Below are 26,392 nucleotides of genomic sequence, written 5' to 3'. Positions count from 1 at the left end.
ACCTCGTGTACCTATCCTTGCAGAATTTTTCAAATCAAAATTCCCAAGCTTAAACTATGAACAGAATACTGGGCACAACATACAATTCATCGCAAGAAAAAAACAAACCACGTTATTTCTTCCATTAACATTCCTTTCCATCAATCAAACTAAGCCTTGCGATGCTAAATTTAAGAATAATACCATCATATTTTGACAATTGGAGTAACCAATTCTCATCACTTCATACTGAAATATAATATAAAATAAAATAAACAGCATTGTGTATGAGAATCAAATAAGATTTATTTCCCATTGTGAAAATGATCTAAACTACAGATTGTTACGATTTAGCAAAGGAAATTCTGATTCTATAAATAGTTCTAAACTTCTAACCACATTACAAGCATCTTTTGGGTACAAAACCCTTGTAAAATGTGCATCCGAATGAATGATGCGCGTTTGCTCACTTCTACATAATTAATTACCTTGGTTTCCTCCGCATTCCCATGCGTGATTTTGCATATCTAGATTTCTCATTAAGCCAAAACAACAATAACAACAAGAAGTTTTAAACTTCTAACCACATTACATGCTTCAACAACAACAACAAAAACAACTACAGTTGCGTAAAAGAATTTATAAAGGATACTCCAACCGCAAGCCCTCGCCAGCAACTGATGAATAGAGAACGGTGCCTTGCAGATGATTTAGTGCCCCAGTTGAGCTGGCAGTATCCTGCAAAAGTGATAGCATTCTTAAATTAAAGATCAGACTAGATAAAGTAACTTATAATTAAAATTCCGGACTCATAATATATCCAAGAAATAAGAAAATTGTGATATTGACATTTCCAATAAATTGAAGCTTCACTAGTTTACAACCCATCAAATTTGGTGCATGGGACAGATTGTAAAATCAAGTTAATAAATAAAGCAAAATGAAGATTCTGCATCTTCAAATGCCATGGAGTAAGCAAACAATCCAAATCCTTAGCAAAACGCAACAAAAATTCATTATGATAAACATGAATCCCAAAACTATTCTTTACCTTAAAACCAAACCTACCTCTCTTACAAACTACAAGGAAATTCATTCAATTATTCCACTTTCCTTCTTCAAAAGAAAGTTCCTTAATTTCTCTAGTTGGGTTGTTTTAAAAGAATAGAAACAGAGAAAGAAAGAAGAATGGGAGGAGACAGTGAAAAAGAGCTAGACAGCAATCAAGAACCTGGAAATCAACAAATGCGACTGGAGCCCCATATGTGCTCTGCATCTTCAATTTCAGAAATCCAGGGCATCTGACAGAAAGAGTAGGGAAAAAAGAATCAGCAGCATAATATTTTTTTATAGAAAAAAGAATCAACAGAACATTACACCTGGAACGACTATTGCTTCCTTGCCTTGAGAATACTTGAATTAGCTCCTCCTCTGTACAATTTTGTCCCAGATTAGCCACAAAAAGTGTTGGGCATGGAGGTGCTGAAGAATTATTCTGTCAGTAGGAACATTAGTTTATCATCCTCAGAATATATGCTCATGTGCAGATCACATTCTGTTATTTTGATGTGAAAGCAAACCATCCAGCAATAAATGCCCATAATAATATAAAAGATGTGCAAAGATTCTTGCAGGAGTACAGCATAATATGAGTGCATTTGAATGTCCTGTTTCTCTACAGTAAAAATTCTAGCAACTATTACTTGCAAGAACTACTTATGAACTAAGTGGGGGGGCATATGCTCAAAAGAATTACAAAATATTCAAATCTAGAAATAAATGATTTTCCAAACAATAAAAAAATGATAACATGGATAACAAATTGTTTTAGTACAAAACAGTAATTCTAATTCAAGGTGAAATAATTGAGATGACAAAGAAACGTATGGAACTTACAGAACTGATATTGTGACATAAAAACAAAAGAAGTGAAAAGTAATCTAACCATTCTTCCTGCTTTTGACTCATTTCTAGATCTGTCATCGATGCTTCCAGGACTGAATAATTGAGAAACACAAAAAGAAAATTGATTACACAATCATGAATAGATGAAGAATTAATCAAAGATGGTCCCTGTACTTTAACATCAGAAAACAGGGCATGCAGTAACTGCTTGTGCTAAGCCCTTATCTTTCAGCTAGAAGGAATCACTTCAAGTTAAAACAAGTGCTAGTTGAGCTAAACGTAGCCTGTAGTTACTCCAAGTAATAAAGATGTGCTCAAGAAGTGCAAATGACCTTTGTGCAGATGGAAAACCAATCGTGTTGAAAGCAGAATTAGCCATTCCAGGCAAGTGAACGCTGCCAAAACCTGCTAGTGTCCAAGCGTGCAAAACATGTGCAATGTGAGCTTTTAGAAGAATGTGTCCTCCATGTGACTAAGCAATTAATTTATATGCCAAGGAAACCACAAAGCTAAATAACAGTGAGTACACAATCCATAAAATAAACACAGAGAAAGTGTGCTAACAAGGAGCTCCCATGGAGAAGAGTCCAAATGATATTATCAATTTTAGACAATGGTCTTACCTGAATCAGGAGTGCCCATCGAGAATCCAGAGGAAACCCTAGCCTTTTTATCCAAACTGGACCATTCATCATCTAATCCTCAAAATCAAGTATATATATGAAGTTTAGTAAGTTCAAAATAGGAAAAGAAAGTAACAAGGAATTTGAAGCCATAATAATATGCAAGCATTAGATTTAGACCTGTTCTTGAGCGCTTAGATCTAGAATTAGATTTTGCTAGATCAATATATAGGGTAGATCCCTTTTCAAGATCGAAAACCATCCCCTGCAACCAAGTTTCAGAACCAAGAATTAACAGTTATTGCTAGCATAGCTCGCATAAACAGCATTGCAATTAATCCAAGTATGATCCTAATGCATCAAAATAACCCTCTCTGTCTGTGTGTGTGTGTGTGGTGTGTGTGTGTGTGTGTGTGTGGGGGGGGGCGCTCGCCATTAACTGGATGCTTGAAAAATGAAATTGGAATTGCTTCAAACCACAGAAGGAATATACAATCCTTGTAAAAAATATAAGATCCTGCATAATTCCTGACTAGGACAGAACTTAACTTTCATGCAAAACAAACCCTAAAAAAATGCAGCGCGTTTTACAGGATCAAGGCAAGATGTTCATACATTCAGAGCATGCATGGCTGCAACCGCGGACGGCTGGTCAGTGAATGTAGCAAAGGCAAATGGCTGCAACAATCACAACACATCAGAATAAAGCAACTCAACAGAGATCATGTACAGAGTGAATAAGATATCAGCTGTCCTAATTCTAAGCCTTTAATCACGCATATTCAGCTCATAACCTAATTTCATGGAAAACATTCTTGTTTTTTATTTAACCTAATTTCTCTTACAACCTCGTAAACACGTGCAATTATATAAGAAAAAACTCCCACTTATTCATCACCGAGAAGGATTTTGACCTCGCTAATTAGAAAAACCCTAATTAAAGGAAAAATAATTAATTTCCTAATCTCAAATTCTAATTTAAAAAAAATAGTAAGTACCTGAGAATTTTGAGAAGGGGTACGGAGATGAGAAGATTCGTAGCCAGGGAACTCGCGGAATAAATTGTACATTTCGCGGGGCTTGATGTCATCAGGAAGGCCAGCAACAAAGAGAGTACGAACCTGATCATGTGGGACATAAGCAGGAACACTGACGTAGGATACGAAAGGTGCCGGTGGCGGTTGCGGATGAGGTATGTAAGGGAGGTGATGAGGAGGTGGAGGTGGAATAGGTGCCACCGTTGGTGGCGGAGGTTGCGGTTGGTAGTAGGTTGGGTAGTGACCCGGTGGTGGTGGTGGTGGTGGCGGGTAGTATGCGGCCATGTTTTCCTCCATTGCGTGGGAGAGAGAGAGAGTGAGCCCTTCGATGTTTTTGGGTTCTCGAATTTTTCAACTGTGGAGTTTATGTGACTGGACCAAGTTGGGGACTCGGCCCATTTCATAGGAATTTTCATTATCAAAAACAAATATTGTAGTTTATTATTCTCTGTTCACATTGTCAACAAAGCATAACATTATAAAATAACATAAACAATATTTAAAATTTATACTTCTTATAAATAATGTTGTCAGCATAGCATAAACATTATATAATATTATAAAAAAAAACATGTAGTTCTTATAAAATAATTTTTTATTTATATTAAAAGAAATGGGTTGACGGTGGAGTTGTTTTAACTTCTTATTAAATAGAGTTAAAATTTAGATTTAAAGTTAAATTAAATTCAATCAATATTTATTTTATGATTTTTTTATTTACTATAAATATTTTATTTTTAATATCATGAATATATTTTTATATATTTAACAAATATGTTAAACTATTATATAAAAAATAAAAATATGTTTGATTTTGATGAAAAAACTGGCATTTAATTAAATATTTATTTCAAAAAAAATATTGATTAAAAAAATCCATAATTGATGGTTAAGTACTATACGTGAAAGCGAAATAATGGAAAGATGTTTACGCAATCTACATTGAGATTGGCGAATCTTTCTTTATAATTTATATAACAAATATTCCAAACCGGGTGGAGATTTTAGTCTTTTACTGTGATTATATTTAGTATAATAGTGGAATGATGTTTATGTTCTTAATAAAAACAAAATTAAATGTATTTAATTCAGGAGTATTTTTATATTTTTATATAATTTATTCATCATTATTAAATTATGTGATAGTTTTTATATTTCTGGGATTTTTATGGACGGTAAAATAACATAAATACTCCTAGAGTAAAAAAAAACAATTATATTATTGAGTAGGGATATATTGGTATTTTTGTTCTTTATATAGTTGAATTACAAAAATACCCTTGTGTAACAAATATTCTAAGCCGGGTGGAGATTTTACTATGTTTATATTTAGTACTAGTTACATGACCCGCGTAATACCGCAGGTCAATAGTTTTTGCATAAAAATATCAAAAAAAAATTAAGATCTAAAAGTATTAGGTCTTTTTGCAAAGTTATACCCACGAGTCCTGGGTGTGACTGCAACGCCTGACCCAATACTAATATTTATAATATTAATAATAATATTAAACTTGCATGACCCAAGTTTAAGTGGGTTTGACTGCAATACCAGACCCAATAGTCTTGGATGTGAGTCTAGTTGTAAGGTCATGTCATAAAAGTATGATAATTAAATATATTAATTAAAAAGAAAAAAAAAACAAAAGGAAGAAAAAAATTAATGAAGAAAAAAAAATCTGAAAATTAACTGGATTAACCCTTCAAACCAGGTTAACCCGTCAAACTTTGGATTCATATCATGAAAGTTTGATGACTAAATAGGAGAAAAAAATTAACGAATTAACACAAAATTAACTGGGCTAACCCGTCAAACCCGGGATCCGTGTCATGAAAATTTGATAAATCAATAGAAAAAAAAATTGAACATTAACAAACTAAATTAAACGAAAAAAATTAATTAAAAAGAGAAAAACAAACAAAAAGACATCAACCTTTTCACTGTGAACTACAGTGTGCAGTCCACAGTTAAAAGCATAAAAACAGCAAAAAAAAACAAAAAGAAAAACTAAAAGTATCAGTTGATAACTAAATAGAAAAAAATTTAATATTGATGAACTAAATTAAATAAAAAGAAACAATAAAAGAAAAAAAACTTATAAGAAGAAAAAAACTAATGAAGAAAAAGAAAAAAAATCTAAATTAACTGGGTTAACCCGTTAAACCTGAGATCCGTGTCATGAACAGTGAAAGGCATAAAAAAAGCAAAAAAAAAAACTAAAGGCCTTAGTCTTTTCACTGTGGACTGTATACAATATTAAAAGATAAAATCGGAAGAATAAAACTAATAAGGAAAAAAAAAATCTGAATCAACTTGGTTAACCCGCCAAATCAGGTTAACCCATCAAACCTGGAAAGTGTGATAACTAAATAGAAAAATGATTTATTATTAATGAAATAAATTAAAAAAAAAAAGATTAATTAAAAAGGAAAAAGCAAAGAGAAAAAAAAACCTACAGGAAGAAAAAAACTAATGAAGAAAAAGAAAAAAATCTAAATAAACTGGGTTAATCCATCAAACCTGGGATCCATGTCATGAAAGTCTGATAATTAAATAGAAAAAATTCAATATTAAGAAACTAAATTAAAAAAAGACAAAAAAAAACTAAAGGCATCAGCTTTTTCACAGTGAACTGTATTGTGTAATCCACAGTAAAAGGCTTAAAAAGGAAAAGAGGTAAAAAAAAAGGCACACACCAAAGGTTAAATTTTTTTTCTTCCATAAAAAATATAAAAAAGGCTAAGATCTAAGAGTGTTGGGTCTTTCTGCAAAGATATGCCAAAGAGCCTTTGGTTTAGCTGCAACGCTTGACCCAAGAGTAATATTTATAATATTAATAATAATATTAAACTTACATGACTCAAGTTTAAGTGAGTCTGGTTACAACATCGGACCCAAGAGTCTTGAATGTAGGTTTGGCTGCAAGATCGTGTCATAAAAGTATGATAATTAAATAGATTAATTAAAAAAACAAAGAAAAAAAACCAACAGGAAGAAAAAAACTAATGAAGAATGTCGATACACGACGTCGGGCGATAGCTCCCACTTTTTTTGTTTATTTAACAAAAAAGGTTTTTTCTCAATTGGAGGAATAAAGATTTTATTGGAGTCGCTATCTAGTAATTTGAAGGAACTATAAATTTCAAATTAGACACTAGTCCCAGAGATTCGGGTACGAGGTTAGTTATGATTAAGGGAAGGTAGACACCACCCTTAAAACATCTTTTCAATAGAAAGGTTACCCTTACTTGTGTGTTTTTTTATTTGATTCAAATGCTATTATATTTTTGGCTTATTGGTAATTTGTTTTTTAAAATGGTTAATGTCGGTCCCTAAAATAGGAGACGCGTTAAAAATGACATCAGTCCCTAAAAGTTAGGATACTCGTCTAAAAAATGACATTTTAACCTTAAAAAGGAGAATTACGTCTAGGTTACCAAAAAAAATAATGGACATAATCAATATTTCTAAACCCTAAAAAGGAGAATTACGTCTGGGTTATCCTGGTCGACATGGTTTGAGCCGTATTGACGTGGTCCCTAAAAGTTAGGATACTCATCTAAAAAATAACGTTTTAACCCTAAAAAGAAGAATTACGTCTGGGTTACCAAAAGAAATAATGGACATAATCAATATTTCTAAACCCTAAAAAGGAGAATTACGTCTGGGTTACTCTGGTCGACATGGTTTGACCCGTATTGACCTGGTGGAATCGGTTTTTATGGAAAGATGCGGTTGACTCGAGCAAAATATTTTTTTTGAATTTTAAACTTTTTCTTAATTTTTTTGGTTTTTTATAAAGAATACTAGAAATAAAATAACATTAAAGAAAATCTTGGTGAATCCAAAATTGGGTTACAACAAAGAAAAAGAAAAAAAATCTGAATTAACTGGGTTAACCCTTCAAACCAGGTTAACCCGTCAAACCTGGGATTCGCGTCATGAAAGTTTGATAACTAAATAGAAAAAAAAATTGACGGGTTAACCCGTCAAGTCCGGGATACGTGTCATGAAAGTCTGATAATTAAATAGAAAGAAATCTAACATTAAAAAACTAAACTAAACAAAGAAAAATAATTAAAAACAAAAAAAACAAAAAACAAATTCCGGGTTAACTCGTCAAACTTGAAAAAAAGCAAAGAGAAATTCCAGGATAACTCGTCAAATCAGGTTAACCCGTTAAACCCGGGATCTGTGTCATGAAAGTCTGATAACTAAAAAAAAATTAACATTAACAAACTAAACTAAACAAAAAAAATTCATTAAAAGAAAAAAACACAAAGAAAAAAATCAAAAAAAAAAACCCATAATGGCATAAAAAGCAAATAATAATAATAAAACAAAAAAAAATTAAAAACAAAAAAAAAGCTTAGCGTTTCACTGTGAACTGCACAGTGAAACACTGAACAGTTTTAGTATATGTTATTAATTAAAAAGAAAAAAAAATTCGGGTTAACTCGTCAAACCAGGTTAACCCGTCAAACCCAGGATCCGTGTTATGAAAATCTGATAACTAAATAAAAAAATAACATTAATAAACTAAATTAAACAAAAAAATTCATTAAAATAAAAATACACAAAAAGAGCAAAAAAAAAAAAAAACGCATAAAGACATAGAAAAAAATAAAAACAAAAAAAACAAAAAAAATAAAAACAAAAAAAAAACAAAAAAGAAAGAAAGAAGAAGACTGCTCAGCGTTTCACTGTGGACTTGATTTTTTTTTTTAAAATAGCTTAGTGTTTCACTGTGGACTATACAGTAAAACACTGAATAGTTTTAGTATATGTTATTAATTAAAAAGAAAAAAAAATTTGGGTTAACTCATCAAACCAGGTTAACCCGTCAAACCTGGGATCCGTGTTATGAAAATCTGATAACTAAATAAAAAAATTAACATTAATAAACTAAATTAAACAAAAAAATTCATTAAAAGAAAAATACACAAAGAAAAAAGCAAAAAAAAATGCATAAAGACAGAAAAACAAAAAATAAAAAACAAAAAAAAGGAAAAAAAATAATTAAAAAAAAACAAAAAAGAAAGAAAGAAGAAGACTGCTCAGCGTTTCACTGTGAACTTGCACAGTGAAACACTAAGTAATGAAAGTTTGATAACTAAATAGAAAAAAAATTAATATTAAAAAAAATATTCATTAAAAAAAATAAAGAAAAAAAACTTAAAAAAACAAAGCAAAAAGCAAAAAAAAAAAAGACAGCTCAACGTTTCATTGTGGACTGCACTAAAAAAAATAATTAATTAAAAAGAAAACCAGAAAAAAAATTCGGGTTAACCCGTTAAACCCGGAACCCGTGTTATGAAAGTTTGATAACTAAATAGAAAAAAATTTAATATTAACAAAAAAAATTAAACAAAAAAATAAACAAAAAAATATTCATTAAAAAATAAAAAGAAAAAAACAGCTTAAAAAAGAAAAAAAAGCTAAAAAAAAAGGAAAACCAGAAAAAAAAATCGGGGTTAACCCGTCAAACCCTGAACCCGTGTTATAAAAGTTTGATAACTAAATAAAAAAAATTTAACATTAAAAAAAAATTAAACAAAAAAATATTTATTACAAAAAAACAAATAAAAAAACAACTTAAAAAAAGAAAAAAAAAACAAAAAAGCAAAAAAAAAAAAAAAGAAGGCTGCTCAACATTTCACTGTAGACTTGCACAGTGAAACACACTGAGCAGTTTTAGTTTATTCTGGAATGATGTTTATGTTCTTAATAAAATAATAATAATAATAATAATAATAATAATAATAATAATAATATGTATTTAATTCAAGAGTATTTTTATATTTTTATATAATTTATTTGTTATTATTAAATTATATGATGGTTTTTATGTTTATGCAGTGTTTTTATGGACTGTAAAATAACATAAATACCCCTAGAGTAAAAGAAACAATTATATTGGGTAGGGGTGTATTGGTATTTTTGGTTCTTTATATAGTTGAATTACAAATATGCCCTTGAATTCAAGAAATTTAACGTGTTAGGTTCAAGGTTATTAGAGTCTTTTGCCTTTATTTTTTTTTTTGGTTAATTGTTGGTTTGCACGAGGATAATATAATAATTTATCATTAAATAATATTTTTAATTAGAAAAAATTATTGTATACGCGCCAGCCAACAAGTGAAAGACCTCACTTAGCGATGCATGTGGTAACTTTCAATGGTTAAAAATAGAATTCTACCGTAAAGTCTGATTTCCCGTCGTCACCCTTTTCATTCCAAGATCACCTTCCTCCATGTTACAGGATCATCTATCCCCGCACTATCACACCTTTCCCCTCCTCCTACCTTTCCTAATTATGCAAAACACAATTAAAAAGGAGTCTTGCAAGAAAATGAGGCTTGAATTTGTGGTCGGTTAACAAATGGGGACATTTGATGGAGAAAGGAAAAAAGTGCAGTCCCGAATTCATGTCCACTGTCTTAAGGCAAAACATGATGAGAAGTTGCAGTAATGCACATGTAGGCTGTAGCTGTTGTCAAATAGCATTGAAAGCTCGAGCTGTAAAGAAGAGGGAAAAGGAAAACATAAAGATTGAAGCCGTATATATAAAAAGCTTAGTGGCACTGCACTTAGTAAATGTCCAGGACAAAACTTGACTGAGAACAAAAGCTTATACTAGGAAATAGTGTGGGGATTGTTTTGTAATGATAAAGAGGACCACATCCATAATTGTACCCTAAAAAGCTATCTTTAACCTAAATAAGTGGATTGCTTTTCGATGCTGCTTGAACTTGAATCAGTACATTGATTAGAGAAAATGCAATCATGGTTTTGTGGGATTCTCCTATTGGATTGGAAGAGCTCGAGGTATATGTAATATCAGCATCTAATCTCTGGTATTGGATAAAGCTTTCAGTATGTGGAGAACAATCAAATGAGAATTGACAGGAAATTGAGTGATCATGTTAAAGTTATGGAGCATGCGGAGAAGAGGCCCACTGAGGCCAGAAAGCGCAGCTGGGGATAAAAATGGTCAGGAAAGTAAAGGAGGGAAGAAAAAAGCTCTCTCTGGTTCTTGCTGGAATAGCAAGTAGTCTTTTTTTTTTACCGGAATTCAGAATATGGCCCATTTAGTCTCTTCTGGACTGATCATCCACCTCTCTCAGTACCATGCTGTTGTTTTTTTTTCATAATTATATGTCCACTGTACTAAATCACCTCGTTTGATCCCACAGCTTCACCCCTCAGCTTGATTTCGAATATATTAAAGCTGAGTCAAGGGATCCTCCTCTAGCATTGGATGCTTTGCGATGTTGATTTCGATGGCTTACACATGGTGTCTGCTCATAATTTCTTATATTCGTTTCAACAATAAGATTATGCTGTGTAATCTTAATGGCAGCAATCTCCATCCCTCGAAATCATAGTATTGCCCGAGTCAAAAAGCATGATTGATTACCGAGCAAAACCATCTTGACCACTGCAAAACACACTCTTGAATTCCTGAAAAGCAGCGTGTCCTCGTGTAGGGCATTACTACATACATGAAAGTATTAAGAAACTGGGACGTGTCTAGGAAAAAAGAGAGATTATTATCAATGATACTTGGAAATAACATTTCCCTCTGTCATTTACTAGATTTTTTTTCCCCGCGCTGCGCCATGAGGTTGGTTAATATTTTTAATTTTCGAAATCAACAAGATCAAAATAACCATACAAAAAATCAAAAAAAATATCTTAAACAAAATTCTTAATTATAAAAAAAAATCATAATCAAAATCATAATGATCAAATTTGATATACAAAATAATAAAAGAAAATAATGAGAAACTTAATCGAAAAATATAATTAAAAAATGATAAAAAGAGCAATTAAAAAAATAACAAGCAAGATTGGATAAAAAAACAAACGAAATAAAATATCGAAGGATAAAATTGAAAGAAAAAAACAAATTAAGAAATGATAAAAAAAACAATTACAAAAATAAGGACTAAATCTAAAAATAAAATAAATAAAATAAAATGATGAGGGACAAAATTGAAATAAAATACAAACCAAGAAAAGAATAAAAAAAACAACAATCAAGAAAATGAGTATCATATTTGATATAAAAACTAAACAAAATCAAATGGATATGGATGAAAATGAAAAAAAAAATCTAAAATAAAGAAAGAACAATAAAAAAAGGATCATAATTGAATTTTTTTCTCTATTATTTTTTTAACAAAAAAATACAATTTTTACTTTTTAGCTGAATAAAAAATCAAGCGATTAGTTAGGAGAAAATCATATCAACACTCATTGATTTTTATTTTTTTGCCATTATTTTTTTTATCAAAATAATGTTATTTTTACTTCCTACACAATAAAAAAACCTGATTGACACTGGTAACCTCGATCACTCGACCCAACTCGTGACCCGAGACATGACGATGGTCGATTCCTGGACCGGGGTTTAAAAACATGATAAGAAAATAAACACCAAATATAAAATGAAAATCCAATTGAATTTAAAAAATGAGTGATTAAATTGAAAAAAAAAATTAATCAATAAGAGAACTGGAAAAAAATAAATTTCAATTAGAAAAAGATTAGAAGCAAAATAAATAGAAATAAAAAGAATGAGGATTAGATTTAATAAAAAAATATAAAAATCAAATGCCAAGGGATGAAATTGAAAAATAAATAAATCAAATTCGATATAATTAAAAGATTAAGGACCACTTTACAACTTTACAAGGCCAACCCATTTTTTGAGGTAGAGGAGAGAAAAAAAAGAGAGGAGGAGAAAAATATTTACTGGAGCTCTGTCGGGCTGTTGATGCTGACACGCACCAGCCCACTATATAGAGGGTGGTATAATGCTTCAGACATTGTCATTGAAGGCCATCAACGGGCACCAGGAGACGCCTCACACTCCGCTTAAAAGATGTTAACACTTCTCACTTGTCATCGTGTATTTTATATACACTAACTATTTTTTTAAATTATAAAAAGATCAAAATACCCTTAATTCACATGATAATTTCAAAAAACCCGAGGTTTAAAACCAAAACATACTCCTTGACATTAGGCAGGAAAAAGTTGATTCCAGGAATTATTCGGTAGTTACACTTTATAAACATGTTACAAGGACCAAACGACCTATAACAACGCTAGAAAATTTCTTAAAAGCCATACAATATTTTCTTCATCTTCTTTTTATCAATGTGCAAGTTTTTTTTTTAAAAATTTTTCAATGTGATAAACAATTTTTAAGTGTATTAATTTTAAATATGAAATAAATAAAAAATTAAATAAATTTCAAAGTTAATTTACTAATCAAGTTTAATAAAAATGGGGGCTAACAAACAAAGTATAGACTACGGCTGATGTTTCAATTTCAAAGTATCTCTACTAGGAGAATTGAACGGTATCAATTATGTCGATGTTGCCTTCCAATTAAGGAAAGAATTCGGTGGACCTCTCAATCGATCTAAAATGGAAGTCAGTCAATCCATCATCATTAACAAAATCTGACCACCGAACTCTTTAGAAAGCACAACATTTGTAGTTTTGTGCCGATTAGCCTCCTCCCTTGAATCCTAATCATGATCGTTTTAGGACAAGATGAGGTTGATTTTGATGTTGTGGTGCAGACCAAACACGACACTAACAGCTAAGATCATGTTAAACATAAGAACTAACCATGTAATTAAGTCAATAACTAACAACTAAGATCATGTTAAACATAAGAACTAACCATGTAATTAAGTCAAGGTGGGTACTGTTTGAAATCATATTTACGAGTGGGGGCCTTCTTATGGTTCCTTAGCTAGCATCCAAGCTAACGGTCGAATTAATGAAGTCCAAGAATTCAGAATTAGGTAAAGAAAACGAAACTTCAAGGTTGAGATTTAAGCAAATTTCTCTCCTAACATTTCTTACAGTCAAAGATGTTGCAAGTAATTGTTCTATCCGGCAGTTTGCTTAACTTATATTGTACCCCATTAATCAATTTGATTTTATGTTTAAAAAAATTAAAATTTTTATGTTTTTTTTAATTTTAAATGAATATTTTTTAAAATATTTTCAGATCATTTTGATGTACTGATATCAAAAATAATTTTTAAAAATAAAAAATATTATTTTGATACATTTTTGAGTAACAAATACTTTAAAAAATAATTGTTATTATACTTCTAAACACCCTATAATCAAGCAATGTATATAGATGATAACATATAAATTGACATTACATTTCTTCTAATAGGTGTAACCTTATTTGAAAGAAAAAAAAAAGAAAAAAATACTTTATATTTCACATATAAATTGATAATAAAGAGGTTTGCTTGTTTTTTTTTTTTTTTTATATATTCAAGCTTTAAGGCTAGATTTTTTTTTATTAAACTCATTTAAATTTAAATACAATGTATATGGGAAATATATCTTTTATCAAAAAAACCTAAAAGAAATCATGTATTAAAGTAGCTAATAGTATCTCTAATGAAAAAATCATTTAGAAAAACTAAATTATTGAAACAATTTTTTGAATAGCATAAATAAGATTTTTTTTTATGTGCACTCCAATAAAAAAACACTTATTTTAACAATTCATTTGTATTTTAATATATTTAATATTAATTTTTTTAATTTTTTTTATAAAAGCATTGAGAAAAGTTGCAGAGATGGAAGAATTGATATTTAAATAATGTATTTTAATGCTTTTGAATATTAAGAATTGATTTTTCTTCATTAAAAATTTAAAAAAATAGTTTTTTTTTCCCTACAGCTTTCCATTTGGATCCCCCGGGAAGAAAGGAATAAACCAGCCAAGCTCAAAAAGTTACTTTTAACTCTCATTGCCATTTGCCAACCAAAACGATGAAGGAAAAAAAGACAGCTGGCATTGAGAAATGTAAGCAAATGTAACAAAAGTGGGATTAGTGGATCCAGCCAGCTATAAGGCTTGGTGAAGTTATTAGCACGTGACGGAGGCCCCAGAAAGCTGTTTGTTCCTTCGTCTTACGTTTTGGTTTTGATCCTGGCCGTTGCTTTCGGCTCTTTAGGCCTTCCTTCACTATATAAAAATATATATACTTAAAGACTAGTGCAGGTCTCTTGCTTACCGTGATGTTTAAGTGTTTTTTAAATGTATTTTTAATTTTTTTAATTTTTTTTGATAATTAAAGAAAAATAAAAGAGAAGAAGAAGGGCGGTACTCTTCTTCGAGTACCAGTCTAGGAGTGGAGCGTCTACACGTACGAACACCAAGCAGCAGATACAGACAGCCAGAGGGGGTTGGGCTGCCTTTTATTGGTCGAAGTAAGCTGTTGTACTCGCTCGCTCCAACTCACTCCGACTCACTGCTCCTGCTTTTACTGGTGGTAGTAATATAATATTTGTCTGTCTGCGGCTCAGGAGCAGTGAAGAAAATGAAGCTGCAACAACTTGTTCACACAACAAACAAAAGAGGGAAGAATAATTAATGGAAGTTATTAATTGAGTTTAACAGTGATTACCCCATCCGAACAAATATCCCAACCCCGCCTTCCTCTTGTCTTCGTTGCTGCTCTGTCATTTTCCTCGCCATAATTTCTCTCTAACTAACTAATCTATCTTCCAAGGAAAGTATTTACCTCCTCGTTCCTCTCTCTTCTTCTTCTTCTTAACTGCTTATGGAAATGACACCGTCATCGGAGATTTGTAGTGTTAAGGTTGCGCTTCATATCCGACCCCTTATTGCCGACGAGCGTCTTCAAGGTTGTAAAGATTGTGTTTCTGTTGTTCCTCGACTACCTCAGGTGTCTATGTAGTTCTCTAGTTCCCCACTCTCTCTCTCTCTCTCTTGTTGTTGTATGAGCTGAATTAAGAATTTAATGTAATCTTTGTTGAGTTTCTTGTCTTCTTTCTTGATTATTGATGACCTGAATCTGCTCACTACTTACCTTATTACCATACCTGTACTGCATGCCATTTTCTTTTTCTGTTTGTTGATTTTTTTCCTTCTCTGGCTTTGTTGATAATTCGTTATATTGTTGGACGCGCATAGTCTCTTTATCAATTGTTAGGAAGTTGAATTTTCGGATATTTTAAGAAACAAGGGGTAAGAATGTTGAGGGTTTTGATGATGTCTTAGGTACAAATTGGGACACATTCATTTACATTTGATCATGTCTATGGAAATGGTGGCGCAGAGTCATCTGCCATGTTTGAACAATGTGTTGCTCCACTTGTTGATGGATTGTTCCAAGGATACAATGCCACGGTTCTTGCGTATGGTCAGGTAATGCCTACCCCGCCCCAAATATTACCTTCAATACAATGCCACTGCTCTTGCATATGATTTCTCACGAATGCTGGGTTTTCTAATTGGAGATTGATAATGATACACATACACACACACACACGGTGCTGCAGACGGGATCGGGGAAAACATATACCATGGGAACTGGCTTCAAAGATGGTTGCCAGACCGGACTGATTCCTCAAGTTATGGGTGCATTATTCAACAAGATTGAAACGCTGAAGCATCAAACGGAATTCCAATTGCATGTGTCCTTCATAGAGGTAGGTATTTCATAGAGAAACTGTCAGTCTCAGATGATTAAGGACCTAAAGATATGCCCTGAGTCGTGCACCATAAATGGTGCTAACTATTTAGTTCAATGCATCATGTTTGGTATGTAAAAAGATATTAATCTTCAAAGCTTCCTCTACAGAACTATGTAATTATATGAAAAGGGGAAAATCAAATTTTAAATTAAAATGATATTGACTAACATGTGGTAGGTTAAAATATCTTTTCTTGTGTTAATGCCATGGACACTGAGAAGAAATTTTGGACAGAAATCCAGTTTTATATAGTGTATAAATTGGCAACTGATGGATAGGCTGCTATTCTTTTGTCATAGAATGTTCATTAATACATGATTTCCTCCATGTTGAGCATTTAATTATTGGGTTTCCAATTTGAAGATCTTAAGGGAAGAAGTGAGAGACTTGCTGGATTCTGCATCTGAGAGTAAATCAGTGGTTGCTAATGGACATGCTGGGAAAGTTGCAGTTCCTGGGAAGTCTCCAATACAAATTCGTGAAGCATCGAATGGAGTTATAACTCTAGCAGGATCAACTGAAGTAGCTGTCAGTACATTGCAAGAAATGGCAGCGTGCTTGGAGCAAGGATCATTATGTAGGGCAACAGGAAGTACAAATATGAATAACCAGTCCAGGTAAACTGTGAACATCAAAAGATCCATTCTGCCTAATTTAAGATTTCATTCTGACTAACTTTCCATGCCTTCCTATTGAAGCAATTAAAACTTTTGGTTGAGAAACACTCTTCAATTACTTTTGCTATTTGAAAGTTGATATTAACTATGAAACTTCACTTTACAATTGGGGGTAATCCTTTCTATTTAATAGGTAACTAAATTTCTCAAATATCCATAGCTGTATTTGACAGCAAAACAAGTATTGAATGGAAGATGAGGCTTCAAAAAGAATACGATAGTAAGAAAGTAAAATATGGCAAACGATGGAAAATTCACTTAAGGAGTTTGGTAATCATATGGTAATCTTTTTGTGCTGAGTTCATAAAATAATTAGTATTTTTTTTTGTCCATCTACGTTCCATTTTAGCTGCAAAAACAGGGTTCTCTCCTTTTTGCTAGAGATAGGTATATTGAAGTTATAAATGTAGATGCTATGAAGGCTTATTTCATCATTATAACTTGGCAATGTATTTTCATAGTCTAATGTCATGTCGTTCCCTTCTTCATGTTCATAAAAGTCGGTCGCATGCCATATTCACGATCACATTAGAACAGATGCGCAAACTCCATTCAGTTTCTCCTGTTAATGACACTCCAGATGAGGATATGGGTGAAGAGTATTTCTGTGCAAAGCTCCATTTGGTAGATCTAGCTGGATCTGAACGAGCAAAAAGAACTGGTACTGACGGTCTTCGTTTGAAAGAAGGTAGGTAAATGAACTTTAGCTAACATACTCTAGCTTTTTCTCTCACTACTATTCTCTCTCTCTCTCTCTCTCTCACACACACACACACACACACACACACACACACATGGCTGACCTCATCAAGTCTGGGATTGAGGCTTGGTTGTTGTTGTGACAAAGTATCAACTATGTTTACACGAGCAGGTATTCACATTAATAAGGGGCTTCTTGCACTTGGTAATGTCATCAGTGCTTTGGGGGATGAAAAAAAGCGAAAAGAAGGCATGCATGTTCCCTACCGAGACAGTAAACTGACCCGACTCTTACAGGTTAGACTAACAAAGAAAAATGTTTGTTCATGTTACTAATTCGTGTAGCTAATGTTGACATGATTCATGCAATTCCCTAATATCTATGCAACCAATGGTTACGCTGATTTCCCATGTTACTGACATCTCATCAGCATATTTTACTATGTTATTACAAACTAAAAAGGTCAATGCAAATTAAAAGAAACATTTGCCTTATAAAGCATATGACTTGGTAATTCTCATTATGCATTTGTCTTACAACAAGTTCCATTCAGATAGGTCACGTTACAAGGCTCTCAGTAATTTTTATTTTTTTATTTTTTTTTATGGATGTTGAGTAATTCTTAAGTGGTCAAATGCAAAGTCTGATATTTATGGGCCTCTCCGCTTGGTATTTTAAGCTTCAGATGTCTCAATTGTTTTAAGTAGTGAAAAACGTTTTTGCACATAGTATACATTAAAGCTACACATTAAGACTAAATAGGTGCTAATTAGTATTAGCAAAAATGCCGGTAAGATGCTTAAATTTAATACGAGTCTACTTTCTGATGATTAAAATTTTGGGCTGATGAACATGGTATAGGAGAGGCCAATATTGTCTTGGTTTGTTATTGTTGTTTCTCCATGTGCTGTGCACCTCTGTTAGGCTACACTTACTGTGTTTGTTTCAGCTGTTAAGCATTATGCTGCAAACAACAAGGGATTGAGGATATTAACAAACAATGTAGTTTCATACGGCTGTTCATAGTGTAGGAAACTTTTCACCTACTAGTTAGTCATTTGGTAATTGGCGGGTTCATAATGGGTGTAGTTATGTATGTTAAAATTTAGTTGTTGGGGCTTTAGACATTAGGTATCAGTTGATAATGGTTCCGCATTTTTGGTTTTAAAATTTAATGGAACACAATATCAGAGTGGTGGATTTGTTGGCATCAGAAATTACAAACAAGATCTTTTCCAGGTCTTACCAGAATTTAGGAAGTGTTAAAGAGTTTCCTTTTGCCAATTCAATTTCTCTTCTTAATGTTTCTGATTATTCTTTGGCAGGATTCTCTTGGTGGAAACAGCAAAACTGTTATGATAGGTAATCAATAGTTATGCTAAAATTTTCTTTAAAAGCACCTTTTGGTGACAAGATGCAGATATTTTCAAGATATCTTGATTTAGATTGCTATCTATAATGTAATTAGAAACTTATATTGTTCTTCAATTTCTGAAAGTTTTCTTTCTTCCAGCTTGCATCAGTCCTGCTGACATCAATGCTGAGGAGACTCTCAACACTCTCAAATACGCAAACCGTGCACGCAATATTCAAAATAAGCCAGTTGTAAGTTTCTTCTATCACTTAAATATTGCGTGGCCTGCCATACATATCTTGTAGATTGTAAAATTGATCAGGTCTCAACTGCCACCTATCGTGATGCAATGAATCTCTTTTTGTTATACAGGCTAATAGAGATTTAATATCCAATGAGATGCAACAGATGCGCCAACAGTTAAAGTACTTGCAGGCAGAACTTTGTGCTCGCGGGGTTACAGCTGCTTCAGATGAAGTACAGGTATATGCAATCTTCTAATACCATGATTCGATCAAGTTAGTTCATTTTGTTTTTAGGGAAATATATGCCTTTAGTTGTGGTATGCTTAATGAGTTAAAACCTTTGCTTCAACAGGTTCTCAGGGAAAGGATTGCTTGGCTTGAGGCTACAAATGAGGACCTTTCTCGAAAACTTCATGAATACCGGAGCCGATGTGCTATTACAGAGAAGTGTGAAATTGATGCTTATGTATGTCAAAGGAAATTCTAATTTTTATCTATTCTCTTTTCTTATTCTGGTTTTGTTTTCCCCAAAATAATATTTCCTTATTGGTACCTTATGGTTTTATTTACATTTTTTTCACTAATGTAGTGACATCTAATTTTAATTATTAGATTCATAGTAATGCATTTTGGTTTTAAACCTCAGGAGGGGCATGCCACTTCTGCAAAAAGTGATGGACTTAAGAGGAACTTTCAGAGTATGGACTCATCTGAGTATTATATGGATGAAGGCATATCAGGTAAATTTCTTGTTTACTAATATTGTCCAGCCTGTTGTAGAAGAATAATTTAGGGAGTAGATCAAAGGAGCTGCCACACCTATTATGGTTATATTATGCAAGTCATGTGTTCCATTTGCCACTTCTCTTACATCTTGATTGCAACTGCATTCTGCAGGTGATAGCTCTGGGGAAATTGATGAAGCAGCAAAAGAATGGGAGCACACACTTATACAAAGCACAATGGATAAAGAATTGAATGAGCTGAACAAACGTTTGGAGCAAAAAGAGGTTCTGTTTGTGGCCTTGTTCTATAAATCTCATACATTGATGATAAGAAATGATTTTGTTAGTTTAACGATTGGAAAAATAAGTACTTTAGATTGAAATTAATTTTTCATCCAAAAAAATAATAATAAAAACTTTCGATCCAGCTAATATATATTCACACACACCCATGCATTTAAAATAAAGGTGCGTGTGTTTCTATTTCCATTTTCCATTGCACATCATCCATTTTATTGTGGCTGGTTTGATCTTTTGTGGGACCTACAACCTTTGATGTTTGGAGATGTTAGAGTTTCTAAAGTCTGAGTGCTTACATCTCCTTTTTGTTTTCTTGGAGCATTTTTGTGTGTGTGTTGCCCTGTAGCACCAATGCTCCTAATAAAACTCTTGGTGCCTCCTGAAACTATCCATGCTGTTTCTTCTATGAAAATATCGATTATTTGAAACATTCTACAAAATAGGAAGGTGATGCTTTTGGAACTTATTCTATTTTGTGTTGTTTGAAGAACTGGATATGCAGATTTTTGCTATGACTATTTAATAACCTTCTTTTGGGTGGACAGGAATGTAACAATGCAGGCTGGCATATCTTCTAAGTTAGTTGATTTTTAGTTTTAACTTATCCAAGGAACCTATTTTTGCGTTGCTTCTTAGTCAAACTAACTTGATGCTGATGTATAAGCATGTTATCTTATAATAGCCAAGCATGTCCAATTCTAGTTGCCATATGCAGTCATACTCCCTTAAGTAACCTTAAATGTTGATTATCGATTAAACTTCATTTCCCCCCCCCCCCCCCAAGAAATTCTTACATTTTAGTGATCAAAATCACAAAGAAATTCTTTTGATATCTGTCCAGCATGTTGAGTTTGGCCTCAGTTTACTCTTTTTTTATGCAGTCTGAGATGAAACTTTTTGGAGGGGTTGACACTGAAGTTCTGAAGCAGCAGTTCAGGAAGAAAATCTTGGAACTCGAGGAAGAGAAAAGAACTGTTCAGGTAAATTGTACATGATTGAATATTTGCTGTTTACTTCAGCTTCACTGTTATGGCTGATGATAAGTAAAATGAACACAGCAAGAGAGGGATCATTTATTGGTTGAAATTGAGAACCTTGCTGCCAATTCTGATGGACAAGCACAGAAAACACAAGATATTCATTCTCAGAAATTAAAAGCACTTGAGGCACAGGTGACATTATGCTTCATCTGGTCGTCATTCTGTTGGCATGACATGTTCTTTTGTGTGATTGTAAGCTATATTCCATCATACATATTCAGATTTTAGATCTTAAAAAGAAACAAGAAAGCCACTTCGAGCTTTTGAAGCAAAAACAAAGAAGTGATGAAGCAGCGAATAGGTTGCAAGCTGAAATACAATATATCAAGGCTCAAAAGGTTGGTTTCCACTCAGCTTTTGCAAATTTTTTGATTACCTTAATCATATCTTATGTTTTTGATATTTCTCCAACTCATGCATTCTTCAATTTTTAGGTTCAGTTGCAACACAAGATAAAACAAGAAGCAGAACAATTTCGACAATGGAAGGCCAGTCAAGAGAAGGAATTGCTGCAGGTGATTCACTATCCAAAAGAAGAAGAAGAAAAAAGAAACGACAATGTTGGGCTATGCTTTGTTGCAAAATCATTTTTTTAATCCATCACTTTGATGTTTTCAAACATGGTGTTGGCAAGTTCTGTCATACTTTATTCTTTTTTTATAATTGTGTGCTTCTGTGGTTTTGATTTTGGTTTTGCTCAAGCAGCTAAGAAAGGAGGGCAGGAGAAATGAGCATGAGAGGCATAAGCTTGAAGCCCTGCATCAACGTCAGAAAATGGTAAGGAACTATATCTGGCAAGGCATAGTATAAGCATTAGTATCATGAATAACATCTTACCGGTGCTTCTGTTTTCCATATATTTTTTCATGTTTGTGCACTGCCTGTTTCTTATAGCAGTTCTGTAGGCCAAACTAGGTCATGTGCTGGGGTGTGGCAACTAATACCGAGCATTGACTAGGCTTTGTAGTTGATTTGTTTTATTAATATTTAAGGAAGGTTGCATCGGTGTTCTCTTGTTTCAGGTTCTTCAAAGGAAGACAGAGGAGGCGGCAATGGCTAGCAAAAGGCTAAAGGAGTTGTTGGAAGCCCGCAAGTCTTCACCACGTGAGAGCTCAGGTAAATATTTTTTCTTTGAATTAGTTTCTTTAAAATTTATGATACACTGATTGTTTTATTGTCCCTTACAGCTAATTCCAATGGACATTTATCGCCTGGGCAGGTAATGATCTAGACTTCTCCAGTTGATTATAGTGTAATAAGTTGATAGAGTCAACATCTTTTGTTCAAATCAGAGCAACCTCTGAATGGACTGATTGGGTTCAGTTTAGGCTCTAAGTCATAATCAACATGTTCCTTCTCTGTGTTTGTTTTGAAAATATTATATGTTTAACATGATTAGGTTCATATGCTGGATGCCTTTGTCTGCCTTTTAAAACATTATAAGAAGTGTGCTTATTTCAATTTCTTCCGGTGTCTTTTAAAACATTATGAGCTACCTCATAAAGACTATGAAGCAGTAAGCTTGACCTATTGAAATGACCCATCAGTGAATTGGATCATATTTTAGCCTACAAAATCATTATGAGAAATAAGTTAATTTGAGTTTGATTTTTAGGGCAATGAAAAATCCTTAAGAAGATGGCTTGATCACGAGCTTGAAGTCATGGTGAAAGTGCATGAAGTTCGTCTTCAACATGAGAAGCAAAAACAAGAGTATGTAGTCAATAAATCACTTTTCTTTGTTGCTATCTGTACATGCTTTCTTCAACATGCTATGGTTATTTTATTAATTAGAACAACTCAACAGACATGCTGCACTAGCGGAGGAGTTAGCCTTGTTGAAACAAGTGAACCAGCTCTCTCCAAATGGGGGTAGTCCACAAGAAGGAAAGAATGGACATAGACATACTAGGTATATTTCTAATTAATTGCTCTCATTTGTAACCTGCAAATATGATTGTTTAACCAGCTTCAAACCTGAGTATGATTCATGAAACAATCGATGGATGTATTTGGGATTATGCATGAAGAAAATCTCTTATGATGTAATAAGATGGAAATACAGGTATCCTTTTCTTTATTGGATTAATTTAGAGGTTTGTGTTTCTTTCACCCAACCAGATTGATGTTGATGTCACCAAATGCAAGAATGGCTAGAATTGCTTTTTTGGAGAACATGCTGAGAGTATCTGCAAGTGCCCTAGCAACAATGGCTTCACAACTTTCAGAAGCAGGAGAAAGAGAGCGTACCTTTATTGGTCGTGGACATTGGAACCAAATACGCTCAATGGGAGAAGCTAAGAACCTGCTTCAGTATATGCTTACTGCAGCTGCAGATGATAGGTGCAGTGAAAACATGGACCTTTTCTTTTGGCAATCAGATTTTGTTGTGATATACCTTCCCAAAGAATTTCAGTCAGTTTTGATTCACTAACTTCTAATTTCAGTCAGTTTGATATACGGAAAATGTAAGGCTAATCTGTGCCCAGTTAAGTAAAAGATTATATAAGCTAAGTGATTAGAAGTAGAAAAGAGCCACTTTTAGATTCACTTTTACATGGACATTCTCCTTTACCAATTTACACTGACATAATTTTCCGTGAAACAAACAAACAGGAGAAGAAAAGAAGATGAAAGTTGATGGTGGTTTACATGGACAAGGATCAAATGTTTTACTAGGATTATTCATTATTTAGACTCTGTACTTCCAATTTTACTTGCCCAAATTACCTTCTTCCCTCTGTAATTGGATTAACTGATGACAGTGTCAATTGTAGCTTATTTATAGCGATAAAATTTGGTGGATGTCTGTTAGAACTGACTATTGTAGCATCCATTTGTCATCAGATGCCGATTGTGGGAAAAGAATATGGAAATCAAGGAAACTAAAGATGAATTGAATGATCTTTTGATCTTACTAAGACAAAGTGAGATCCAGAGGAAGGACCTTCTGAAGGAGCAAAAGATGAGAGAACAAGCTATTGCAATTGCCTTTGCCTCATCAGCTTCGGTGAGAATGCCTACTCAACATTTCATAGTTTTCATCATCATACGTGCTACATTTGTTCTTCTAATTCGAAGTCATGAATTGTAATATCCTAGATTTTGGTCAACTTTAAGCATAGAGATTTGTAAGAGATGATCCATTAACCCCTCAACATAGGCTGAAATATTTGCCTGGCGACAACATTTTGTAAATACTTGTGTAACATTTTGCTTCAATTGTCCATTCATGTGATATCGTAAATGGGTTTCTATTACTTGTGATTCAACAATATTCTGGAATTTGTGATGAAAACACCATTTCTTTCCTGATTCCTGGCTTCTAACCCCTAGCACCAATGAATGAGGATCCTAGTTCCTTTTTTATTTTTTGGGAGGAAGTGTAATTTTCTTACTCTTATGAATCAAAATCAACAGGATAGCTCACGCAGTTCTTCGAAGCATTATGCAGACAACATGAGTGGTCATTTGTCTCCAATGTTGCTTCCAGCGCCAAAGCAACTAAAATTTACACCTGGGATTGTTAATGGGCCTGCTAGAGAATCGGTGGCATTTCTAGACCAAACGGGAAAGGTAATTCCCCTGCTTCTAGCTGTATTTGAGAGTGTGGCTTCCCCTTTGATTAATAAACGCAATTATGCTGCGAGTTTAGATAGTACCGGTTGGACATTTGTCAATGAAGAAATTGGCAGCTTTAGGGCAAACTGGAAAACTCTGGCGATGGAAGAGGAGTCATCATCAGTGGCTGCTTCAGTTCAAATGGAAGTGGCAGAAACCATGGAAGCTCTCAGAGTGGATCAAACACAGTGATGAAACAATCATGAGGTCAAGGCCTCGCTCACAGGCTCTGATATGACCACGACATGCTGTACATATATCTTGCTTGCTTATATGATCTGACTCATGGTTGAGTGAAACTCATGAGGTAAGTCTTGCTCTTGTTTTTCATATATTTTTACCATCATACCAGGTGGATTGAAAATTTTGTTAATTTTTAGTATTTGAACATAATGTTCTATACACTGTGCAACCCCATGGTAGAGTTGCAGTGGGCAGATTATTCTTAATACCAAAATTATCATAGAATCATTAAACTTTGGATTTAAACTCGCGTAAAACTGTCATCTTTAAACTACCATGAGATCGGTGTGGACAACTTGTGATTCCAATAAATCGTGGCAGCAGATCTGATGATGCCCTTTCTGCAGGAAAAGATTGAGTTAATTTTTTCCTTTTACTCTGGTGATTTAAAGCATCAGGAGCCCTTGAATATGGACTGTGGCCCTCTTTTCCTGAGTAACTTTCTGCATGCCCCGTGCTTAAACCGGCTCCACAGATCTGTTATTATGTTGTCATTCTGCCAAGGAATCAAACCCATGTCATCTTGAGTGATTGGTTTAGCTTTACTACCCTTTAAATTCTTATTTCTCCCTGCAAGAATGCATGACATCTATTTTCCTTGCAACAATACAGGCTGTTGTACATTGGCAAAGAGGTTACTATAGAGAGAGAATGGGAAATTACTGATGCCGTCTTAAATCATGACATCTGCATCTTCTCATGCTGATGGGTTAACCGAAATTTTGGAAAATGGCTGAAGGTTTGAGCAACTGAGCATGTGTGTATGATAGAAGATTTTGATGCTGTGCTTCAGGATGTGGATTTTTCCTGTTAATCTATTGAGTTTATTGCTATTAAAAAATAATAAGAGGAAATGTTTCCTTTCATTGTAGGTTGTTTCCAGTTTGCCTGTACATGTTACGATTTAGTTCAAGAGATATAAATAAAGAGTAGTTTTTTGGTCCAGCAGCTAGCCCTGTTCCTTAGTTCATTCGGGAATCCTAGCGTGGCTTCAAGTCTTGACACATTTTGTTGACTTTGATATAATTCTGGAGCCCAAAACACTGTGAAATGGTGGGTTATTGAATTAGAGGCGATTGCCGAAGGGCTGCCATGTAAAAATAAAGCATGGTCCCTGCATGAAACTAAAGTGACTTTCATATATTCTATTATTTCTCCACACTCTATCAGTCCCAGAGACTTTCCATTGTCAGTTTTCGTGAATGCTTGCACAGGGAAATCAAATGGAACTGCCTTGAGTTGAATTATTCAAATCAGATCAGTGCTTTTCTTACAGTCTGGGCCCAGTGGGGTCTGGCTAGACAAAAACTGGAGATGCAGGCCATTGCCTCTGAAAACTGAAAGGGATCCAATTATGAAAAATATCACCGATCATGTACTCAAAAGTAGA

The 26,392-nt window shown here is 33.3% G+C and overlaps 2 protein-coding genes across 5 annotated transcripts; one reads left to right on the top strand and one right to left on the bottom strand.

The window, feature by feature from the left end:
• Nucleotides 1–260: 260 nt before the first annotated feature.
• On the bottom strand, nucleotides 261–3,918 carry LOC133672593 (RNA-binding protein L). Of its 3 annotated transcripts, XM_062093044.1 has the most exons (10): nucleotides 3,506–3,917; nucleotides 3,123–3,185; nucleotides 2,688–2,772; nucleotides 2,508–2,579; nucleotides 2,217–2,292; nucleotides 1,925–1,976; nucleotides 1,383–1,474; nucleotides 1,211–1,280; nucleotides 632–717; nucleotides 261–506 (listed from the first exon to the last, which is right to left on the bottom strand). In XM_062093044.1, exons 1-10 carry the CDS (start codon nucleotides 3,839–3,841, stop codon nucleotides 464–466), a joined length of 975 nt encoding a protein of 324 aa, XP_061949028.1. In that variant the 5' UTR covers nucleotides 3,842–3,917; the 3' UTR covers nucleotides 261–463. The 3 variants fall into 3 exon arrangements, with proteins under 3 accessions (XP_061949028.1, XP_061949025.1, XP_061949027.1); XM_062093041.1 differs by having other exon boundaries at nucleotides 1,211–1,474; nucleotides 3,506–3,918; XM_062093043.1 differs by having other exon boundaries at nucleotides 1,211–1,474; nucleotides 2,217–2,289; nucleotides 3,506–3,918.
• A 10,628-nt stretch (nucleotides 3,919–14,546) lies between these two features.
• LOC133673203 (kinesin-like protein KIN-4A) lies at nucleotides 14,547–25,947 on the top strand. Of its 2 annotated transcripts, XM_062093911.1 has the most exons (26): nucleotides 14,547–15,286; nucleotides 15,622–15,768; nucleotides 15,903–16,052; nucleotides 16,461–16,714; nucleotides 17,275–17,462; nucleotides 17,646–17,770; nucleotides 18,800–18,836; nucleotides 18,988–19,079; nucleotides 19,201–19,311; nucleotides 19,426–19,539; nucleotides 19,720–19,813; nucleotides 19,971–20,083; nucleotides 20,980–21,078; nucleotides 21,157–21,270; nucleotides 21,360–21,476; nucleotides 21,573–21,653; nucleotides 21,844–21,915; nucleotides 22,161–22,254; nucleotides 22,326–22,357; nucleotides 22,754–22,851; nucleotides 22,946–23,050; nucleotides 23,260–23,481; nucleotides 23,986–24,148; nucleotides 24,559–24,714; nucleotides 24,794–25,066; nucleotides 25,615–25,947. In XM_062093911.1, exons 1-25 carry the CDS (start codon nucleotides 15,161–15,163, stop codon nucleotides 24,995–24,997), a joined length of 3,108 nt encoding a protein of 1,035 aa, XP_061949895.1. In that variant the 5' UTR covers nucleotides 14,547–15,160; the 3' UTR covers nucleotides 24,998–25,066; nucleotides 25,615–25,947. The 2 variants fall into 2 exon arrangements, with proteins under 2 accessions (XP_061949895.1, XP_061949896.1); XM_062093912.1 differs by lacking the exons at nucleotides 14,547–15,286; nucleotides 15,622–15,768; nucleotides 15,903–16,052 and having other exon boundaries at nucleotides 16,575–16,714; nucleotides 17,355–17,462.
• The last annotated feature ends 445 nt before the right edge of the window (nucleotides 25,948–26,392 follow it).

Source organism: Populus nigra, chromosome 14 (genome assembly GCF_951802175.1).
Source record: "Populus nigra chromosome 14, ddPopNigr1.1, whole genome shotgun sequence".
Lineage (NCBI taxonomy): Eukaryota > Viridiplantae > Streptophyta > Magnoliopsida > Malpighiales > Salicaceae > Populus > Populus nigra.
The sequence above is the reverse complement of the archived record's forward strand: the minus strand, read 5'-3'. Positions and strand labels throughout refer to the sequence as shown.

What these genes read in the sequence shown, in the direction of transcription:
- LOC133672593 (XM_062093041.1), bottom strand. Translation starts at nt 3,841, where the DNA reads ATGGAGGAAAACATGGCCGCATACTACCCGCCACCACCACCACCACCA. An exon ending in CAGCCATGCATGCTCTGAAT is followed by an intron (nt 2,773 to 3,122) that starts GTATGAACATCT and finishes ACTTGGTTGCAG; the next exon opens with GGGATGGTTTTCGATCTTGA. An exon ending in GGCGAGGGCTTGCGGTTGGA is followed by an intron (nt 507 to 631) that starts GTATCCTTTATA and finishes TGAGAAATCTAG; the next exon opens with ATATGCAAAATCACGCATGG.
- LOC133673203 (XM_062093911.1), top strand. Translation starts at nt 15,161, where the DNA reads ATGGAAATGACACCGTCATCGGAGATTTGTAGTGTTAAGGTTGCGCTT. An exon ending in TGCATCAACGTCAGAAAATG is followed by an intron (nt 21,916 to 22,160) that starts GTAAGGAACTAT and finishes CTCTTGTTTCAG; the next exon opens with GTTCTTCAAAGGAAGACAGA. An exon ending in TTCTAGACCAAACGGGAAAG is followed by an intron (nt 24,715 to 24,793) that starts GTAATTCCCCTG and finishes CTGCGAGTTTAG; the next exon opens with ATAGTACCGGTTGGACATTT.